At 40.3% G+C, this 21,720-nt stretch overlaps 1 protein-coding gene across 12 annotated transcripts in view; it reads right to left on the bottom strand.

Annotated features, from left to right (window-relative positions):
* Positions 1-10,990: 10,990 nt before the first annotated feature.
* The window catches only part of LOC116735879 (myosin-10), a 65,880-nt gene continuing 55,150 nt past the window's right edge, over positions 10,991-21,720 (bottom strand). For 6 of the 12 annotated variants that reach the window (XM_032588025.1, XM_032588029.1, XM_032588028.1 and 3 more), the window contains 16 exons: positions 21,385-21,597; positions 21,160-21,304; positions 20,863-21,069; positions 19,757-19,861; positions 19,514-19,666; positions 19,176-19,424; positions 18,664-18,876; positions 18,359-18,571; positions 17,294-17,455; positions 17,094-17,222; positions 16,895-16,983; positions 15,931-16,054; positions 15,601-15,809; positions 15,411-15,519; positions 15,143-15,315; positions 13,714-13,867 (listed from right to left, as the gene is read on the bottom strand). In XM_032588025.1, coding sequence (XP_032443916.1) covers positions 13,714-13,867; positions 15,143-15,315; positions 15,411-15,519; positions 15,601-15,809; positions 15,931-16,054; positions 16,895-16,983; positions 17,094-17,222; positions 17,294-17,455; positions 18,359-18,571; positions 18,664-18,876; positions 19,176-19,424; positions 19,514-19,666; positions 19,757-19,861; positions 20,863-21,069; positions 21,160-21,304; positions 21,385-21,597 — 2,647 coding nt within the window. Of the gene's footprint in view, positions 13,868-15,142; positions 15,316-15,410; positions 15,520-15,600; positions 15,810-15,930; positions 16,055-16,894; positions 16,984-17,093; positions 17,223-17,293; positions 17,456-18,358; positions 18,572-18,663; positions 18,877-19,175; positions 19,425-19,513; positions 19,667-19,756; positions 19,862-20,862; positions 21,070-21,159; positions 21,305-21,384; positions 21,598-21,720 lie in introns of all 12 variants that reach the window. The other 6 variants (XM_032588030.1, XM_032588035.1, XM_032588031.1 and 3 more) reach the window with 2 other exon arrangements.

Below are 21,720 nucleotides of genomic sequence, written 5' to 3' on the forward strand. Positions count from 1 at the left end.
TTTAATTGCCTCCAACTGTTACAATTTTTTCACTACTTCGGGCACAGAAAGCCCAAAATCATAAAAATAAACTAACATTTTTGGTTAAAATGAGATAACATTTAACAATGTTATATACGTGTTTAAGTGTGTAATTTGTGTATTTTATTGCTCCTGTTGTGTTTTGGTGAGTTCTAACTTTCGTTGAAAGTATTCTGAGAAAAACAAAAGCTTAACTTTGTATTCTCTACCCGGCGTAAAATTTCAGTCCCCAAGAAGTTTGGAAACAAAAAATATAAAGACAAAAGAGAGATATGACCCTTTGGCACCAGGAAGTTGGTTAGTGCAGAACTTTAGCCAACGATGATGGAGACGGGAACAGTCAAAGTTTTTTTCTCAGTTCGTTTCGACCTAGAACTATCAGAGCGATCAACCTTGGAAGGTAAACTGGAACAACTGGTACTTTCCTGGCATGTAATTGGGTTAATCAGCCAAGATGATCGCTTTCCAAAAGCACCGGGATCTTATTTAATAATACAGTGACTGATGCATATTTTGTGGCTGCGGGAAGAGGAAACTGGAAAACATTAAGACACACTGCATTTTCCTTAGAAGGATATCTGAGGGTCATTCCCGAAAACAACAAACTTTTACCTGCGGGTAAAAGTTTACAACAAACTTTTACCCGCAGGTAAAAGTTTACAACAAACTTACCTGCTGTGTTGCTGCTGTGGCTTTCAGACAGAAACCGGAACAATAACAAACTGATCAGGAAAGCATGCATCAGGTGTGAGGGTAAAATGTCTGAGCTGCTTATTGAGAAGGGGGAAAACATGGAAATGTACCTGAAATGAGTGTAAACCAAAGGTGGGGACGCGCGTCACATGACTTGGACTCGAGTCATTAAAATCAAGACTTGAGACTTGACTTATATAATGTGGCATAATTTTGCTAGAAAACAAATCAAAATCCTGTAATTTTGCTATCCTTCAGAAATTGCTGTAAAAGTACAAAATTGTACAATTGTTTAAAATGTGACGCCGCAGCGTTTGAAAGACTTCATGATGCCGTGCGCTAAAAGCAATGTTTCCAGGCCCTAGTAGATCCACCACACTCACCGTGAGACGTTTTTCAGTGTATCTGACCTCTGTTTGTCGCTAGAAAGCTGACTCATCATCTCACAAAGCCCAAAGGTTTCAGTGTTTATCATTCTGTGCTTGAGATAACCAGACCGAAAAAAGCCTTTTCCTTCATCTGGTGGTGGTACGGAAACATGGCGGCCCAAAGAAAACCGAAGTCAGCTACGGTTACCGCTCCAGATGTTTCAAATGTTTTAATTACTGCTCCAGACTTTGATATCCACCCATTAGGGAAGTCGATATTTTCTTTCGACATCTGCCTTCCTTGAATAGCTTGATAGCCTTCCCATTTTGAAGAGTGGGCAGACTGCCACGGATGCCAGTAGGTGTTTGCTTTTGCGGTTACTGTAAACTGCAATAACAAACTTGTGAGCAAAGAGAATGCCTGCTGAATAGGTCGGGATGGTTGAAAGAGGTAAACAAGACTGCCACCAGCGGGGTGGGGTTTGATTCCTGTAACACAGATTTATTTTTAGCCTTCACGAAGCTGTGAAGATGAGAGAGATTACAGAAATAGGTTCATTGTTGTTACAAGGCCTATACCGCTTATCTGGATCAGAGACGCAAAAGCCCTTTACATACCTGCTGTTGTTTGGATAACAATTTCAATGCTCACATGTAAAGAGGTTTAGGGAGGTTTTCTGATCTGTTGTTGTCAGGTGAAAGCACTGACCCAGATCCTGCTCTGGGTTTTCCTGGCTACTTTCCAGCCTGCAGGGTTTTTGGTTCCTGCCAGTAAAACACCTGAATAAAACCCCTTCGGAGAAACTTGCTGCATCAGATTAGGAACGCTTCTGAAAAACTCCTGTCAGCAAGTTTCTTCGAGTTTCTCTGACTGACGCTCTCCCGGCCCGGTTTGAGTGTGTGACCATGTCTCAGTAGTTGTGCCGTGCTGCTTTTGTTTTAAGACGTTCACTGAAATGCAGCTCTCTGTGATGTTCAAAGCTCATGACACCATTTTATAATCTTATTCTATTTAACTTCTCTACAGCTTGCTTCCTGTGTTCACTGATGACTTCTAATAAAATGATGCATCGCCGTGCCACAATTATGCACTACTTTGATCCACTGAGATATGCTACAGTACATATCTGTGGTTATATATCATAAAAATGTATAACATTTCAAAGGTAAATAAATACTTTAGCAAAGCAAAGAGTTGAGGTACAAAACTAACCAGCCCGCAGTCACCTAAAAAAAAAAAAAATCAAAGTGAAAAAACTTTTCAGTTACATGATATCCAAAACAATAAATCATATAACCAAAACTGGTTTTATGCAATAGTTTTGAGAACTGGTCAATAATATAATGTAAGAAAAAAGTAAGAATAATGCAAAAGAAAGTGCAGGAAAATATGACATTTAAGATCCATTTAACAGTAATAGTATTAAAATTTAAAATCTTCTCTTGTAGGTAGGCCTGTCACGATAACAAATTTTGCTGAGCGATTAATTGTCTCAAAAATTATTGCAATAAATAATAATATTGTTTGAAGACCTTTTTACACTGATTTAATGGAAATGACGATGATAATGCATGCAATTTCTTGCCAAAGATAGATACACTTTGTTTTCAAAAGAACACTTAACACTGGAACTGATAAACAAAATAAACAAAACAACCAAAAACAGAAATAAAATGGATTCTCAGTCTCCATTAACAAAAAAATGTACTAGAATAAAAACTAAACATAAAGCCAAAGTGGAAATAAATACTGCATTCAACCAAAAGAGGGCAGATTATGAAGTCCGTATATTATGTTGCCCTAGTATTGTGTGTAATTGTAATAATTAGATTTAAATGGAGAAGATGGGCATATCCGACGACCTGATGCAATAGCTCACACTACACGATTTTTTGCCCCGATTTTCGCCATATCCCAATCTTAGAACGTTGATCTTTCTAAGATTGTCACTTGCAATTTCGTAACCGTTCATCCTGTGGTGTGTTAGGGTAGATCGTCTTGCCGCTCTGATCTAAATCAGGCATTTTCCCCACTGGGAGCTTAACGCAGCCTGTTGAATGTGACAGGTAGCCAATCAGAACGCGTGGATTCTCCTCCGTGCTTTCTGAGGGGAAATTAGAGGGGAATCCCAAACAGCTGACACGGAGCAACCGGAAGTCCAGCGGACATTGGAGATGATATGTGGAAACAACATTAATGTTTATTCAACATGCAAAGAATACAGAAATGACAAAGGGAGGAGTTTGAGCGAAATTGCTACCGCAGTTGATAAACCAGGTGTAGGAGCCATATATACATTTTTGGAACTTAATACAAAGCGTTATTTTGTGTTTACGTGAGTTTAATTTTTTACTCTGCTATTTGAAAAGGATAAGCATCTGTAATTGTATTGTGCTTAAGCTTATTACGTGGTGCCTTTTGATTGGTTAGTGACTAATTAGTTTATGAAAGATGAAAGTACTTGAACATTGTAGAAGTCTGGCACCTTGAGAGTAACAGTCTTTTTTTTGACCGTCACTTTCTATTTGTTTTGAATCTGTTTGTTATTTTTATTTTCTTTTAAGTTCAGTAAAGACTTAATGATGACCGTCGGATTCAAGACCTCTTTTTTTTATTTTTAGAAATGTGTCACGTACGAAAGAGCTTCAAGGGGCTAGACTAGTGAGAGATGCCGCACTTATATCAAGTCAAAAGACTTTCTCATGGGAGGACTTTTTCAAGACTAAGTAAAAACGAAAAGAGGACTTACAGACGAACGGAGATTCAATTCAGCTGAAGGAAACAACGGAGTTGAAGTAATAAAATCCGCAAGTACAACGTTGTTATCAAGGGCGACAGAAGCTTGGTTGCTAAGCTACAGTAAGTTGCCAGCACATGTCAACGGATAAATCCCGTGATCTACGGATAAGAAATCCTGCACATAAGGGAACTCTGTCACTCATGTTTGTGAACTTTTTAGAAAAGTAAGAAGCTGTTTGGAGGCTCACAGTTTATGTGTAAGAATTAAAAGTAAAATAAAACGGGACTATATGGCAGACGACATTGAAGTTGCGCATGTTGGACAGAAGAGGGAGCCAAAGCCCACAGAACGAGCTCGAATGACAAAATCACTAGATTAAAGAAGAGGAAAGATGTAACACGATACCTCGATTGCAAGCTGTACATCGCAAGGATAAAGTACAAGTACAATGCAGCTGAAAATTAAAGCAGAACGTGAAGCGCTTTCAGCAAGAGCAGCAGCGATGAAAAAGAAAGAAGCAATTGAAGTAGAAGAAGCCAGTCTTAAGTTTAGAAAAGTTTTTCCCACTGACGTTTGCCGCTGGATATTTTATTACCACTGGAGTTAGAAAAGTTGTTAACCAACTGCTTCCAGGTGTCAAATTTGAAACCTGTGACTACCAGGACGAGAGCACGGAGTATGATGAGTTTGATGCTTATCTTTACAAACCTTCTCCAGCTGGAGAAGGTTGCTGTGAAAAAAACCTGAACCATCAGGATGAGCGCACCGTCTCCGAGTACGACATGTTTGACGAATATCTTTTCAGTCCTCCATCTGGGAAACCGGAGAAGGATTCCCTGCGTTCTCTGGCCAGAGAAAACGCATCAGACGTTTGCAGTGAGGTTTCAGAGGAGACCTCAGTAGAAGACAGAGATTCTTCCAGTCTCTCTGAAGAGCAAACAGTTGAGTCCAAAAACTCAGCTGTTTGCTCTTCAGAGCAAAAGTCTCCGCCTGCGAACGTTTGCTCTGGAAAGGAGACGGTTGAGCAGAAAACAGAAACTTCTCCTGAATCGACATTAAAAGACCGGTCAAAGGAAAAGACATCGGTTCGAGGGGACGCAAGCAAACGCCACCAATATCCAAAGGTCCCAAGACAACCGATTTTACCAGGTTGCGACGTTTGCAACGAAGAAAGAAGACGCCTCGCTGCAATGAGCAAAAGTCAACGGAGACGTTACCTTAAAAAGCTTTGTTGCCCCATATTTTGATTCGCGGCCTGTCCCATCTGTCACGCTCCTCCTGATCTTTAGTATGGCAGGTTTGCATCTTCTCCATGTGCATGACTGGGTTCTCTCCGGGTACTCCGGCTTCCTCCCACAGTACAAAAAGATTTTGTGCACATTAGATAATAGATGGATATGCCCCAAAAAGAAGAATACGAGTGACTGAGTTGTTTTTACACAGTTTTTCTGTGTTATTTTCCGTTTGCCGTTTCGCACGGCACTGAATTAAAAATACCTTTTATCTCCAGGTTTCATTTTGTAACAGAATTGTCGGTAGAAGAAGAATTTTGCCCTCCAGCGGATATAAACAATAACATGTAACGTGTCTATATATATTGCTACTTTCCTTTAGCTGATGTGTAACCGTCGCTACAGAGTGACCTCTTCTATAACCACTGAGTCTGTTTGTCTTTTACTCACTTCTGCTGGCTTGTTTAGTATAGAGCACAAACAAAAATTACATGACTTTGTCACAAAATGAAAGAGAAAACTGTGGATTGTTCCTTCTCCTTATTATCATCCAAATATTTCCAGTTAACAAAATAGGGCAATTTTCTGACAGCAGACAGGATTTTTAAAATTGTTGTACATGACTCTGGAAAATCACAAATCTTTTTCAGTGTAATTCTGGATGCATGGCCTTGGAAAAGTATTCATAAGCTTTAAACTTGTCACCGCAAATCACATTTATATTCAATAAAAACAATGTGTTTTATGTGTTTAGCATAATTTCTATCATTCTAAGACAGGTCTGAATCTGAGCAAGACAGGATTGAAATGTTCACGGTTAAAATTTCTTCTGTTTTTAACATGGGTTTGTCCCCATGATCTAATTCCAGTGGAGCTGCAGCTCCTCTGTGATGTCGACCCATTTAAAATGTGTTTTCCGTGAATAGAATGTCACCTCCGAGACTCCGACTCGGCCAAAGCAAGGCAGATTTATCAGTTGTCCTTCTGCGAGACAAAACATCACCACTGATTCCCTATAGAAGCCAGCAGCTACTTGGATACTTTTATGGCGAATTGCAAGAAAAAGAAAAACATATACAAAAAAAATAGTCAGAAATTTTCAGTAGTTTGTGAATTATCCCATATGGTTTACATTTGATCTCATTCCAGTAGCTCACTGTACTCCTCCTCAGCTCCCCCGTAAACCACAGTGTCATGGTTTCTGGGTTTTCCTGGTTTAAATTGGTTTTGGAGCTTGCTAATTGTCCCCTTGCCTAAGAAAAATTGAAAACATGTGTTTGGCTGCGTTGGTTTTTTAACAGGAAGAGCATTTTCCCCCCCTTCGGCTCAGTCGTAGAACACAATCTCCCTACATTCTTAACCTTCTCCACACCCTTCTAACACCTCTGTAGACATAATATTACGCCCCCCGCAGGCTGTGCTGTTTCTCAGGGTTATTGGAAAGACTTATTTTTCTGATTCTCACTACTACGTAGATGGTTTATATATGTAATATTTATATGGAATAACAATTTCTATGTTTTTTGACTGACATATGTTCGTATATATATATATATATATATATATATATATATATATATATATATATATATATATATATATATATATACGTATGTACACAAAACAACAATTTATTTACTTCTGTTTGAAACTGTTGAGAACCACAAACAACTGAATGTCATCATTCATAGCGAGTTCACACATCTGCACGCGCTCCAGACATGGAGGTCCAGTGGAGGAATGCCCGTTTTATTATAACGGTCTTCAACTTTAATTTTGACTGAAAAAACAGCTGCCATCTGTTGTGCCCTCCATTAAAAAAATAGCCGAGGTAAAGTTTAAGTAGTGAAGCATCGAACCATCAAATCCGCACTAATTTGTTTTGGGAGCTGTAGGACTCAAGATAATGCCTTCAAACTGTAAAATCGGCCCGCATTCAGTTAACGTTTAGCTAGCTTAGCATGACTTTAGTACTAAGGAAAAGTACATTACTATCAGTACGCATTACTTTCAAGATTTTTATTTCTGTGTAAATTCAGATCAAGTAAAACATTTCTTACCTTTTGTTCGGGGAAAAAAAAGCCAACTCTTCAAGTCCACTTTATCCATTTAAAAAAAGAGAAAGAAAGCGCTCAACTACCCGCCTTCTTTTTTTTTCTTTTTTTTTAACCGTCCTTAACTGTCCAACGGCGCGAAATGAAGAATCTTCTAGAGTGGGGGGTTGGGCTTGAAAACATCTCGCGAGATCTTCGAAATAACACGAAATATAGATCCATATATATATATATGGATCTATATAGATATAGATATATATATATAGATAGCTCAGACTTAAACCCTTTATTTTGTATTATTTTATTTTCTAAAGCAACACCATTTTTTAGTTAACTATATACTTTACATTATTATCAAATATTTCTATTAACACATAAATATAAGTGTTGCTTTGTCTTAAAGTTGAAGTTTATGCCTCTGGCATAACTTAACATTTATTTAAGTTAAGCCAGAGGCACATAAACAAAGGCACGTGTGAGAAATATGTGACCACATGTTGAAGAAACCATGGATCAACTACTTTATCACATCTGGAAAATGGGAACCACACGTGGAACATGGGAGCCACATGTGATCACATGTGAATTTCATGTGATTTTTTTTGTAAGGGAAAGCCAAAGTGGAAATAAATACTGCATTCAACCAAAAGAGTGCAGATTATGAAGTCTGTATATCTTGTTGCCCTATAGTAATAAATAGATTTAAATAGAGAAAATGGGCACATTCGACAAACAGCTTGAAATGACGGAACACAGAGGGACACATCTCGTCTCATCTCATCCTTCACACTACACGGTTTTTTGGGGGGGTTGCCCCGATTTTCCCCTTATCACAATCTTAGAACGGTGGTCTTTCTAAGATGGTCGCTTCATCCTGTAGTGTGTGGTGTGTTATGGTAGATCATCATTGCGCTCCGATCTAAATCAGGGGTTTTCCCCGACTGGGAGAGTTAACGCGTCCTGTTGAATGTGACAGGCAGCCAATCAGAAAGCGTGGATTCTCCTCCGTGTTTTGTGATGGGAAATTAGAGGGGAATCCCAAACAGCTGATACAGCAACCGGAAGTCCAGCGGACATATGTGGAAACAACATTAATGTTTATTCAACATTTCGTGCAAATAATATAGAAATGACAAGGGGAGGAGTTGGAGTGAAATTGCTACCGCAGATGATAAACCCGGTAACTTTTCAGCTGTTCTTCCTTAACGTGACGTAAATAGGTTCTAATGATTTTCATTCAGTCAGGACTGACATTGCAGGTAGATTGTAGTAAAGCATTGATTAATGTCTGGTTTTAAAATTAGTTAACTGGACTTGTAGCCATTATTTTGTGCCCATTGTTGGACATCACACGGCAGGAACGAACCCTTATACATAGGATTTCTGTCGGCTAATGTGTGATCTCTCAGGTTTCGAAAATGGGCAGCTCTAAGATCGTGTAGTGTGCCTGGGCTTTACTTTACACTAAGGAAATGAGGAAGGGAGGGTCAGTGGAGAGCACCGGAGTTGAGCCTTTTTTCATTCAGTGTCATCAACAGAAAGAGAAAAAGGCTGGAAGAGACGATAATGCCGATAATTAAAATGAGGTCGATAGTTTTAATTTATCGTACGATTAATTGATTTGTTTATCGCGACAGGCCTACTTGTAGGGGGGTTTTTTTGCTTTGTGGAAAAACTCTCTCTAACCTCAAACAGCATGTTGGATTTACTGGGGCTTTCCTGGGTTCACACCAGAAACACTGAAAGGGCGAAACTGGTTTATCATAAAAATACTCATCGCAACAATCTGAAAACGCCGCCGAAACATCATCCTCCATAAACCTGCGGGGCTTTGGCACCGAAGTGCAGAAAACAACAAAGCCTGATCAGAAAAGGCTCTGCCGTCAAACCAGTCTGTTTTGTGTTAAGCAACAGCTCCATTTCATGAACCAAAAATAATTCACACGTTATTTATACTAGCTTTATTGTCTTCAGTTTTCAAAAAACAATAATTATATAAATTATAGTTCTAAAAAGATTTAAAATTAAAAGTGTTCCCACTGTTCTGTATTTGAACTCTTTACTTGTCATAACATCTCTACTATCCTGAATGTTTCTAACTTTATTGAAGTTGGATGCAATATTGTCTTTTTCAAGCATGAATTTCTTTTGATTTCTGCAATATGAAAAAATATATAACACACAAAATAGACTTTAATAGGGATGTAACAAAAACAAATTCAACTCATTTGGTGCAGTGCCGATCTGTCTGGACCAAGCATGTAGTTTAGTATTGAGAACTTGACCCTCTAACTTGATGGAAATGAGCAGAAGGTCAATTTCCCCTGAGTAAGGTTTTGCTTGACATATATTTTTATGAATTTTATTATTTTAAGCTTTACTAAACCAGGCAGGAAAGATTTGTGATTTTATTTAAAACTTGTAGCCTGGCTTAAGTCAGTTCCTTTTGAGGGAAAGGGAATAAGGAGCTGAAAGTGTAGAGAAAATGTAAACAACAAACATAATCTAAACACTACTAATACCAATTATAAAGACAACTAAATAAACACAAATTCAACTTAAATGATGAAAGCAGCTGAGGAGGACGATGGGAACGCAGTCTCAATAATATTTGTCCATAAAAAGTTCCATAATGTGAACTTCAAATAAAACCCACCTTGGAGATTTAAAAAAGTTCAGTTTCAGATTTTTTCTTCAAACTCTGACTGCAGCAGACTGAAACAAAAACGATTGTTGAAATTGTTTTTCAGAAAATTAACATTTTAATCAAGTTCATAGAGCGAGTGTTGTATGCAGAAAATAAATGCAATCAGACTCTGATCTATGATGATGCATTTACAGGCCTGCTTTAAACAGGAAGTTCTGTTGTTCGATTGTTGATAGTTTGAGGTCTTTTTATAATGACTCAGAAGATTTCGGCTGCTCCTAATAAAAAAAAAATGGCGCCATCTTTTGGACAAGATTGGGTATTACAGTCACACTTTTTCACATTATTTCAAATAATGACTTATAAAAGAAAAAACAGCTATACATTTGTAATTGTGATTAATCAAAGTTTCTTGGAAAGTTAATTTCTGTTTCACTAACCACACCCAGGGCTGATTACTGTCAGCCCTAAGAAATTGATTAAACAGAACCAGTCTGATAACATGAAGTAGGCAGAAATGTGTCAAAAAGCAACACAACGCATCTCAGTGGAGAAAACATGGAACACTGACTTCTCAGGAGTGGGTTGTTTATTAAATTTACAATATTGGCGAGCCATCCAGGAGCTCCCAGGACGAGAGCTACAGCACGGCAGGGCTCACTCGGCTCAATTAAGGCCAGTTTTCATGTCATGAACTGTTTTTTGGCATTAGGGGATGGAAGATTTGCCAAAATTGATGTAACCAACCAAGAATTTTTCTGTCTTGCAGAAAATGCTGAGGGAAAATGTCCGGCCATCAGTTTGTGCACTGAAAGTCAAGGGCAAATGGGTAAACACAGCAACATTTAACAGGGCCTAGCCATACAATAGACTCCATTCAAAACAGTGAGGAACCACCTTCAACAGGTTGAATTAAAACTGTTCTGCAATGTGGATTCCAGTAATGTGAAATTATCAGTTTTTATAAACGACTTATGGAAGCTGTTGGTACCAAGGTGACACAAACATAATGTTTCCCCATAATTGTGACATGACATTTGCATATACATCTGAATTACTTACTGATATTTTTGAGGAGTATCCGTAATGTCTGGTGATGAAAAGCTGACATATGTTTAGAGGATGAAGTTCACTGTGACATGCATGTATCTCATGAAGAGTTGCTCCTCTACCTCTAAGAGTGAACTACATGTTGAAGAATGTCTGCATCCTTCTAATCCACTAAGTCCATGGAGTTGTTGTTCTTTGGATGAAGATTGTAGCCGTCTGCCACAGGAAGGATGAGATGAGAGGAGATGTGTCCCTCTGTGTCCCGTCATTTCAAGCTGTTTGTCCAGAAATCAGGAACTCTGCAACCACCACTGTGCCCTGCAACGTTTACGTTAAACCTTCACTTTTTGAATGGTTCTAGTGCAGCGTGTGAGCTGCACTCTGTGCTAAAAATATAAAAATAAGTCCATGTATCTATTTATGACTTTTGAAAACACTTTAAAAACAATAATGCCACCAGTTGCTTAAATGCAATCCCTTGAAGAGTGTTTTAGAAAACTGATTGTGAATTTAATTCAGTGATGAAGATAATAACCAGAGACCAGAAAGCATTTTGAGTTAAAAATGTCAAAATTACTTTTTTAAAATAAGATGTCAAACATTACCTTAGATGGCTAAGATAAGCTTGCAATGACAGCAAACTTATTGCACCCCTAAATCTAAGAAAAATTAGAGGTGCAACATGATTAATAAGTGAACGTAAACTAATAAGAGGTTTTTAAATAACCATGATTGAGCACATTTTTCCACAATACCAATATTTGTGAATAAGCATTTCTCCATTCTGAGTGATCCAGAAGTGATCAACCTCTTCAATGGAAATGCGATTTTTAAATCCTCTCTTTCTTAACATCTCAACTCTCAGTCTAAATAATGCAAACAAAGTTTTTAAAAAAACAGATGAACTTTTTGGATCAAAAGCATGTTGGCATAGCAACACTGTCACAAATTCAGCTGTTTAGTTTTTCTAGACTTTGTCAGGATGTCTCATTTAACCACCAACATGATCTGGCTTTAAATTTTAAATAAGGCTTTGTGTTTGTCAAGTGTGCTCTCTTTTACTTATTTTTACTTCCTGGTTCGTCCTGCTACCAGCCAAACACAGAGAGGGTCCACTTGAGCTCAGACAACTAATATTTACTCATTAAATATGGTGATTTAAACTCTAGTTCAGATGGGATATGTTCACATATTTTTTTCTGTATTGAACGGTGGGACAGTTGGTAGCCATGTTGCCTTGCAGCAAGAAGATACCGCGTTCGAATTCAGTGGCATCCCAAGAACATTCTCATTGGGATGGCCAGAGAAAATTTTAGGATGGCACAACTAAAGGACCAAAAAAAAAAAAAAAAAAAAAAATCATATACATAGATAAATATCAAGTCCCGGCCTGAGTTCGCATATTCTCTCTGTGGATGCGTTGGTTCTCTCCAGGTACTCCTCCCACCAGCGGATCAATGCGTTACACTGAGCAGCTCGGAATATGAATGTCGTCTGTATTGTCAACAATAGCAGAGATATAAATAGAGCTGATATCTATTGGATTGTCTTCATTTCTCAAGAACTCAAAAAGTACAAAAGCTGTCAATAAGAAAAGTCCACCTACAGAGATTCCCACACTGCTGACGAATCATCAATAACATGCAACACCGAAGGAAGACATTCACTGGGTTGCAACTAATATTTCATTAAATATGCAAATTTATGATATTTTTTAAGAAAATACCTTCATGACATTATACATGGTTCAATACATGAACTATATATGTGATACAAATGGATGTGCAGCTTCAGGAGTATGAAAAAGGCACAGAAGAAGAAGAAAGATAACATGGGCGTAGTTGCTGTTTTTAGCGCTGACGCTGAACAGGAGCAAAGAGCTGAAGCACTGAGGCAGCACACAGTCACAGTTCAATATCCATGTGGAAGCGAGCGATCCTAACCGAGGGCAGACGAAGCACGACTCAATCACAACTCAGCTGAGAATTAAACTAATCCACAAGACGTCAAGCAGTGACAAAGAAAAAAACTCATGATGGTGTTTGTTTACGCCTCACAAAGGTTTGCATCACATTTTCTCACCTTCAAACCACAAAATTCATTTTATTGGGATTTTATATGATGGATTAAAAAATATCGGTGAGCTGGAAGAAAAAGTGTCCCTTGTGTCCCGGATCAAAAACATTTCCGTTTTGGTTTTGCGAGATCCACATGTTTCTCTGGAGCCGCAGGTTTCAGATCAAAGCATGTTAAACTGTTCCAGTCCAAATTTTAGATTGAGTAAATCCAGACCTTCTCAAAGCTTAAAGAACCGGCAAAAACTCAGAGCTGGTAGAGACAAACCTAAAAGACCCGAAGCTGTAAATCTACAAACCTCTGAGCCAGGAGCGATAAATCAGTTTATCTCTTTGTGTTGCTATCACATAAAATCCCAACAAAATACACAGAAGTTTGCCATTTTAATTTGACAGAATGTGGAAAAATTGTTTCCCGAATACCTTTGCACAGACGCTGGAACACAAACGGCTCCTTTCTGATTTGATCATTTTCCAGTGCTGTTGGCACAATTATTGAACAGCTAACCGCTGGACCAGCAGATAATATTTATCACCAACTCTTTGAACAAAAGTTGGGTTTTCCTATTTCTAAACTTCTGCCTACAGCTCTGTAACTAAACACAGGCAATGCCTTGCTAAAGGAGGACTGTTGGAGGTCCAACTGCTGGTGTCTTCTAAAGGTTAATCTGATAAGGGCTTCTGACTAAAATTACATGGGAAATAATTAGGCAAATATTTTTTTTAAAAGAAAAAAAGTCAGTAAAACAGAAGAGATGAAGGAATCGGAGGGTTCCCTGTTGGAGCAGTTAAAGTCTGAGTGATTGTTGCAGGTTTAGTGATGTGTATGCATCTACTCCTGCTGGGGGGTCGGGGTCTCGTTGGCGTTGTTGTCGGTGATCTTGTTTTCCAGCTCGTCGTCTGACAGGAGGTCCAGGGAGGTTCCCTCCACCTGCAGCGCGCGTCGGCCAGAGCGGCTGGTGGAGAAGGTGATGGGGCCGCCGCGTCTGTGGGAGGAGGAGGAGGATTTGGAGGTGAACACAGGGAGTCAGAAGGATAAAAAAAAAGGTTAATATATTACCCTACTTCTTCTTTTTCGCTGTTTTATTATGGGAGAAAATTACGCCAGAAACCGGCCGTGGTACGGATGATTTACCCTGAACTACTTTGTGGAGGGTCAGAGTCAACTAAGAGCTCCAAACTGTGTTTTTCAGCATCCCAACTCTCTCATTTGAGTTTAAATTTGTCTGTATGTCATATTTTCTATGAATCTAAACTGTATTAGATTTTAGATCAATCAGTTGGTGTACAGAGAAAGAAGGAGCAACTTTTTCAGGTGACATATTACTTTAGCTGAATCATTGACGTATTGCTGCTGCTTCTGTTTTCTGTGTTTGTGGTTGGTGCACCTTTGGGACTTGTCTCTGTAAATGTTAAATATCTGTTTCAAACTTCCTCTAACACCAACAGGAACGTAATTCTGTTTCACATAGAAAACCCCCCCAAAAACCCTCACAAGTAACGTCTGTGGAACTCCGCCTTATGATCCCTCTTTGCTTTCTTCTTCTCTGACATCAAACGTGAGGAAACAGGAAGTCTACCTCAGGAACACCACAGTCCACAGACTTTTTTAGAGCTCTAAATCTAAATCTCTGTGACAGAATCGTCAGTTGTAGTTTTACTCTTGAAAATCACAGCTTTTATTTTAGCAATGGGAACCTCTGTCCCACATTTAGCTCCATTATAAGGAGCTTTATTTGTAATCTAATAGCTACAAAATATAAAGAGAAAAATGGTTCCAGACAGTCTGACAGAGTTAGAGGTTTTGAGGGATTACAGGACTTTTTCTGCATTAATGCATCAAGGCTTAACTCTGATTTTCATTAAACTCAAGTAGCATCAAACAGGCTGTTGGTTAATGAATTAGTAAGCAGATAACAGAGGGAGCTGTTATTTTAGATGCATTCGATGAATAGGAAAAAAAAATTGTAATTGATGATTCAGATTTTTCAGTATTTAACCTGCTAAATACCAATGAAAGCTGATAAAAATGAACCAATTTTGATCCCTGTACTTGTCCAGACCTTTTTATACTGCGTAGGGCCCCTGGGAGTATCAAGTGACTGTTTTTCAATTCCATAACTCCATTTTAGACTCCAAACCGTGGATCTGCCAGGATAAAATCTAAGGTTTCTCTGTAAAAAAAAGTTTCCCTGCCTGCACATTTTGCACCAGAAGCAGCTCTAAACATAAAGCTCTGCAGATACAAACAGATTCTGCACCTGAGCCGGTTCTTGAGGGTGTGAACCTCGCGGCTGAGGCCCTCGCTGGCCTCTGTGGCGTCGTCCAGCTCCCTCTGCAGCTTCCTGCGCGAGGCGTTGGCCCGGGTGGCCTCCTCCTCCGCCTCCTCCAGCTGCCGCTTCAGCTGCTTCATGCGGGAGTTGGCCTTCTCCAGCTTCACTCAGGGAAGTGGAAGAACAAACGAGTGAGACAGCGACGGCCAGAAACAGCGATGAATCGCATCGGCGGCGTCATCAGAGGCAGACATACTTGCTCTTTAAATTGATCACCGTGGCGACGTTCGTCCTCCACCTGCATGCAGACTTCTTTCAGCTTCTTCTCCGTCCTTCTGACGATCTTGTTGGCCGCCCCCCGCTCCCTTCAGTGAAGCACAGCCTTATCTTAGCCGGACAGATCAGTTGTCAGTGAAAGGAAAGGAGGAGCTACAACGGTCGCCCACCTGGCTTCCTGCTCCAGCTGCTCCTCCAGCTGTGCTATCTTGGCCTCCAGAGCGGTGATGGAGGCCTTGAACCTGTTTTTCACCGAACCCTCCAGCTCGCTCAGTTTGGCACGCAGGTCCTTGTTCTGACGCTCCAACTGCTGCCGGGCGTTTTCGCTCTTCTGCGCCGCGCTGCGCTCCGCGCTCAGCTCCGTGGTCAGAGTGTCCACCTGAACGGAAAAGAGGACGAGGACACAGAGCGAGAACATTTTTTTTTTAAAAGGAGGTAAGAAGCAGGGCATGCTGGGAAAATGAAACGTTCTTACATGTTTAATGTAATGTAAGGAGTACCTGCATGTTTGTTTTCCTGAAGCGGTCGTTGAGCAGCTCCATGTTGCCCTGCTCCTCCTCCAGCTCCTCCTCCAGCTGGGCGATCCGGGCCTCCAGCCTCCTCTTCTCATCCATCAGGGCGGCTCTGACGCACGGAGAGTTACACATAAAGTCACTTTACGAAGCCTCTGATTTTCAGTGCATTTCTAACCAAAAATCACCATGTCCTTCCTAGGAAGTCAGTCGATTTGAACTGCAACATTTCTATGATTGACCATAAAAAAAATGTAGGGCTGCAACTAACGATTACAGTAGTTAGCGATAGCAGCTAACAGCTGATCTGGCTGATGAATCGCTTAATCGGGTTTTAAAAATGGCATATTCTACAAATGTTTCGTTTAGGCGATTTTTGTACAATATTAGAAATTAGATCGAAATAAATGAGTTTATTCCTTTTTTTAATAAAATGTTTCTATTTTTAAGTATTTATTTGTCTGTTATCTTATCAGCTTTATCAAGAAAGACCAGACATGCATATATAGGAAATAAAAACTAAATGAAAATAATACAAAATAAAATAAAGGAGCAACTTTCTGTCTTCTGATTTTATTTTATGTAACTCCAAATACAGTACATGTATATATTAAAAATAAAAGAGGCAACTAAACAAATATTTTAAAAAGACAAATAAAAATTGAGATTTTTAAAAATATAACTTTCTCTGGCAAATTTTTTTCACTTAAAACAAGTAGTACTGATGAATTCAACAATTATTGACTTAGAGCAAGCATATTTATCTTGCTGAAAAGTTACTTTTGATTTAGTTGTCTCTTATTTTGGTCTGGTTTCAACTAGAAACTAGTTGCAGTGGCGAGTGTTGATTTCACCTCCCAACAGTGACATTCGTTTGGATAATTATCGTTACTGAAAACGTTAATAATCACAATCATTTTGTTGAATTTTATTTTGCCAGGCGTTCTCTTACTTTCCAGAGGTGCTGTTGGAGATTTCGTCCTGCAGCTCGTCTCGTTCTTGCTCGGCGTGACGCCGCCCCCTCTCAGAGGCAGCCAGGTCCTGAAAACGAGACCAGAGATTCTGCAGCACTTTGCTTCTGTCGCCGTAACACAAAAGAAGGACAAACTGAACAACATTTCAACAAGCAGACGACATAGAGAACTCCTGACCTCATGCAGCTGAACGATCTCGGCCTCTAGGCTCTTCAGTTTCTTCTCCGTCTCCTTGGACAGGGCGAAGATGTCGTCTCTGGAAGCCCGGGTGTCCTCCAGCTCCCTCTGGTAGTCCTTCATTTGAGTCTGAAGGAGACAAAATGTCATGAAGAAGACGTGTCCCTCGCCGTTTGATCGAATGCGGGTGAAATTGTCACCTGTAACTTGCGCAGCTGCTTAATGGCTTCGTCCCGGGCCTTGTTGGCGCCCTCTATGTGTCCCTCGATGTCCTTCAGGTCCATCTCCAGCTTCTTCTTCGCTGCTGCAGCCAGAGCTCTCTGCTTCCTCTCATCCTCCAACTCGGCTTCCATTTCTCGCACCTGCAGCCGACGCCATTAAAGTCATCAGGAAGAGATTAAGGAGTTTGTCAATTTTTACTTCAAGTGGATATGGTTTTGTTTAAATATTGGCTACATGTGGTAAAGTAGTGAAGAAATTATTCTTTTATTTATTCTTTTTTTTGTTGTTTTTTTAACCATCAGTTCTATTGTTTTCTGAGACAGGAAACTGAGAAGCGAAGCAGTCATGTTTTGTTTTTAATTTCTTGTTTCTCTGACGTCTACAGCAGCGTATGAGGACTAATAGAGATAGAAAAAAATCTGCCAAAAAACTCAGAAGTTTTCCAGAAAAAACAAGCAAATTTCTGAGTTTGAAAAGTTGAAACTTTGCCAGAAAAAAGTCAGAAATTTTGAGATTAATCTCAGAAATGTTCCTGGAAAAAAAAAACATGAATTTTTAAATTTGAAAAGAAAAAAATTTCTAGAAAAAAAATGGGAAATGTTCAAAAGTTTTTAGGGTTTTTTTTTTTTTCAAAAATAACGTTTTTTGGACTTTTATTATTTCTTATTTCTATTGAGATTAATCTCAAAATTTCAGATTTGTTGGCAGACTTTTCTACTCCTCTTCTTTTTCTTTATCTACAATGTCACAGATGTCTGAGCTGAAAGGTGAACTCAACATTTTGTAAAACACTATTGAGTATTTTGACACTGGAAGACAAAAAGATCCCCATAAAAATGGATTTTAATTTATAGAAAACTACACAGACACCGGCTTAAAGTAGTTGCTGTACTTCCGTCAATGCATGAGTGTTACTTAAAAGGTAGTAAAAATAAAATAATAAAAAAAGAAAGAGACAAAGTAAAGATATGAGCTGGATTCCTGGTTAATAAGAGGATTTTTTTCCCCCCTTGATCAGAATGAATGTGTGTTTTGTTCGTCACCTGCTTGACCAGAGCTCTCTTCTTCTCGTCGTTCTGGTCGTCGCGGCCCTGCAGGTCTCTCTCGTACTGGGCCTTCATGGCCTGCATGTTGACCTCCAGACGCAGCTTGGCGTCCTCCGTGGCCTGCAGCTCGTCCTCCAGCTCCTCCAGCTGAGTCTTCATCTCCTCCAGCTGCTGCTCCAGCGTGCGCTTGGACTTCTCCAGCTCGTGGACCTGCAAAGAAAACCCACCCCAAAAAACCATGTGAATTAAAAAAAAAAAAAAAGTGAAACAGCAACATAATTTGCTCCAAAATCTTTGCTCACGTTCTTGCCGACGTCGTCCTTTGAGCTCATCAGGTCCTCCATTTCGGCTCGGAGCTGCTTGTTGATCCGCTCCAGCTCCTCTTTGGCCTCCAGCGCCTCGTCCAGAGCTCTGGTCATGGACAGAGCTTTGGTCTCCTTTTCTCTGGCCTCGGCTTCGGCGCGGTCCCGCTCCTCGGCGTAGCGGGCCGAGATGCTCTTCTCCTCGGCCAGCATCTGCGGATCAGATCGGGGATTGTAATTGCCGGGGCAAACTGTACTCTGAGTTTACGATTTGTGGAATTTTAAATATGATTCTCAAGCTCATTTTCCAGAAGAAAGTTTGTGCAAAGATGTGTTCAGCGCCTAACATGTCAGTTTTAACCCTGAACATCATTTGCTGTGTGTAAATATTTTACGGTTTATGGTAAATAGTTTACGGTTTAGGAAAAAGTAAGAAAGTTCAAGGGGTATGAATACTTTTTTAAGGCACTGTATGAAACCCCACAGAAGTTCATAACACAACATCTTCCAACCTGGTCAAACTTCTTCTGCTTCTTCTCCAGGTTGGAGACGATCTGCCTCTGGTGATCCAAGTCCACGGTGAGGTCATCCAGTTCCTGCTGAAGCCGAGTCTTCGTCTTCTCCAACTTCTCAAAAGCAATGGTCTTCTCCTCCAGACGCTGGCTGGAAAGCTCCAGGTCCTTCTGGAGCTTCTTCTTCGCCTCCTCCAGGTTTTCTATTGTTCCAACGTCGTCATCCAGCTTCTTTTTGCTCTCCGACAGCTGCAAACACACACACACACACACACACATACACAGAATCAGAGTCGGAAGAAAACCCATCAACATGTCGCAGAAATCTCGCACCCTACCTGAGCCTGGACGCTCAGCAGCTGCTTCTCCAGGTTCTTGCGGGCCTCCTCGTCCTCCTCCTGCTGCTCCTGCAGAGCGGCTTTCTCCTCCTCCAGCTGCCGGATGCGGCTGCTCAGGTTCAGCTTCTGGCGGGTTTCCTCCTGGAGAAGCTCCTGCGTTGAACGTACATGAGACTTTAGTCAGTTAAAACAAGAAGGACTCAAGAAAAAAATAACACGTAATGTTGAAATCCTGAGTCTTACCTGTGTGTCTTGTAGCTGACTCTCCAATCCGGAAACATCTTTGGCCATCTTGATGCCCTTCCTCTCTGCGTCTTCCAGCAAGGCCGACACGTTGTCCAGTTCGGTCTGTGTGGAGAACCAGGTGATCTTTTTTAAGCATTCTGACTCACATATAAGTAAATAAGAAAAAAAAAAGAAGAAATAACAAAGATCTATTTCAGTTTGTGTAAAAATCAAGACAATATTTGAAAATGGTTCGAAATAAGTCCATCATCGCCACTTGATCTGAACATTGGCAGCAAAAACAGATCAATGTAAATGAACTTGACTGCGTTAAAGGTTGAATGAGCCTTTTGATTCAAATCCAAGTCTATTATGAATGTAAATATTCCTAAATATTCCTAGATATTTCGTCTTTTGTTGTTCCTTGGAATGTCCTGATCTGATTCCAGGTATCCGATCCGGTTCCCGTTCATAGCATTTTTAAGTGATTGGTATAAAAGTCCATGAATGAACTCAAATCCTGACGCCTGTTGTTGATTTTGTTCATTAGATTCTACATCAGCTGCACTTCTGCTGTTAGTCGTTGAGCCTGTGGCTGCGTTTTGTAGCCAGTTTGTTAAAATGACAACCTTTTTTTATTTGCACGGTTTGCTAAATTGAGCACCAAAGGGAAAGATGAGACATTTTCTTCATATTTAGGATCACTAGATCAGGGCAAGCATGGTTTGGATATCCTGAAGATATTTCAGAATATCAAACAATCACAATGAGTGTAAATATAATTGTTTAATAACTTAGCATTTCCCAAAAAAAAAGTTGTCTCCCTTACTTACCCCATGTATGGGTTAAACCCGACTCCACCCCTCACTTACCTTTTCCTTCATTAGATAAAAGTAGCTTTTTTATATACACAATTTATCAGGCACAATGACTTTTCTCGGGTGCTATTTCAAGAAAGTACGACAATTTCAACTTTCTTGTAAGACCCTGTTAAGGGAAAAACAATAATAACAATAACAATAATAAAACCTTTTTGACAAATTTCCTGCAAATCAGTCATTTTAAGCTGCAACAATCAAAAATAAACCATGGTAACATCCTGAGGGACTGGATGAGTCAGTCACCTGCAGCTTGTGTGTGCGTTCAGCCAGCTCGCCCTTGGCCCGCTCGCCCTCGGTGACCCGGGCCATGAACTCCTGCAGCTGACCCTCCAGCTTCTTCCTCTTGTGCTCGGACTCGGTCTTTGCTTGCTGTAAGGTTTTCACCTCGTTGGCCAGCTCCTTGTTGGCACTCTCTTGGCTCTGCTTGGTCTTTTCCAGGTTAGCTTTGAACTGGATTAAAAAATAAAAAAATAAAAATAGAGATGTTAAATGCTAAGCTAAACTGCGTACGTTTATAAAAGCGTGGCGTTAGTGTAGTACCCTCTTGGCCTGCTCCAGCTGCTCGGACAGCTCCTCCAAGGCGGTCGAGTGCCTCTGTCTCATCTCCTGAATCTGAGCCTCGTGGTTTTTCGTCTCCTCTTCGATGGCTTTCTTCAGCTCTGCCACCTCCTGCTCACGCTTGGTTCTGCACAGAGCAGAGACCGGGTTTAAGAGTGCCTCGCCACGATTAGGGAGAATGGAAATTAAAACAGAGGAGGATGTTACCTGAGCTCCTGCTGCGCCGCGGTCGTATCCAGCGTGTCCTCCAGCTCCGTCTTCAGCGCCTCCAGCTCCTCACTCAGATCCCTCTTGAGTTTCTCCGCCTTGTTCCTGGCCTGCTTCTCCGACTCCAGGTCCTCCTGCAGCTCAGACAGCTGGGCCTGCAGCTCCCGGATCTGCTTCAGCGCGTTGTTCTTCTGGTTGATCTCCTCTTCTCCCCTGCGGACGAGTGACAGAAAAGATTATTTATTTTAGCTCTTAGCTTTTCACTTGTTGATGTTGGAAGAAATTTTTAGGTGCAGGTATATCCCGTCCTACAAATGATCAAGAGTACACTAAAGG

This window comes from Xiphophorus hellerii, chromosome 16 (assembly GCF_003331165.1).
Source record: "Xiphophorus hellerii strain 12219 chromosome 16, Xiphophorus_hellerii-4.1, whole genome shotgun sequence".
Classification (NCBI taxonomy): domain Eukaryota; kingdom Metazoa; phylum Chordata; class Actinopteri; order Cyprinodontiformes; family Poeciliidae; genus Xiphophorus; species Xiphophorus hellerii.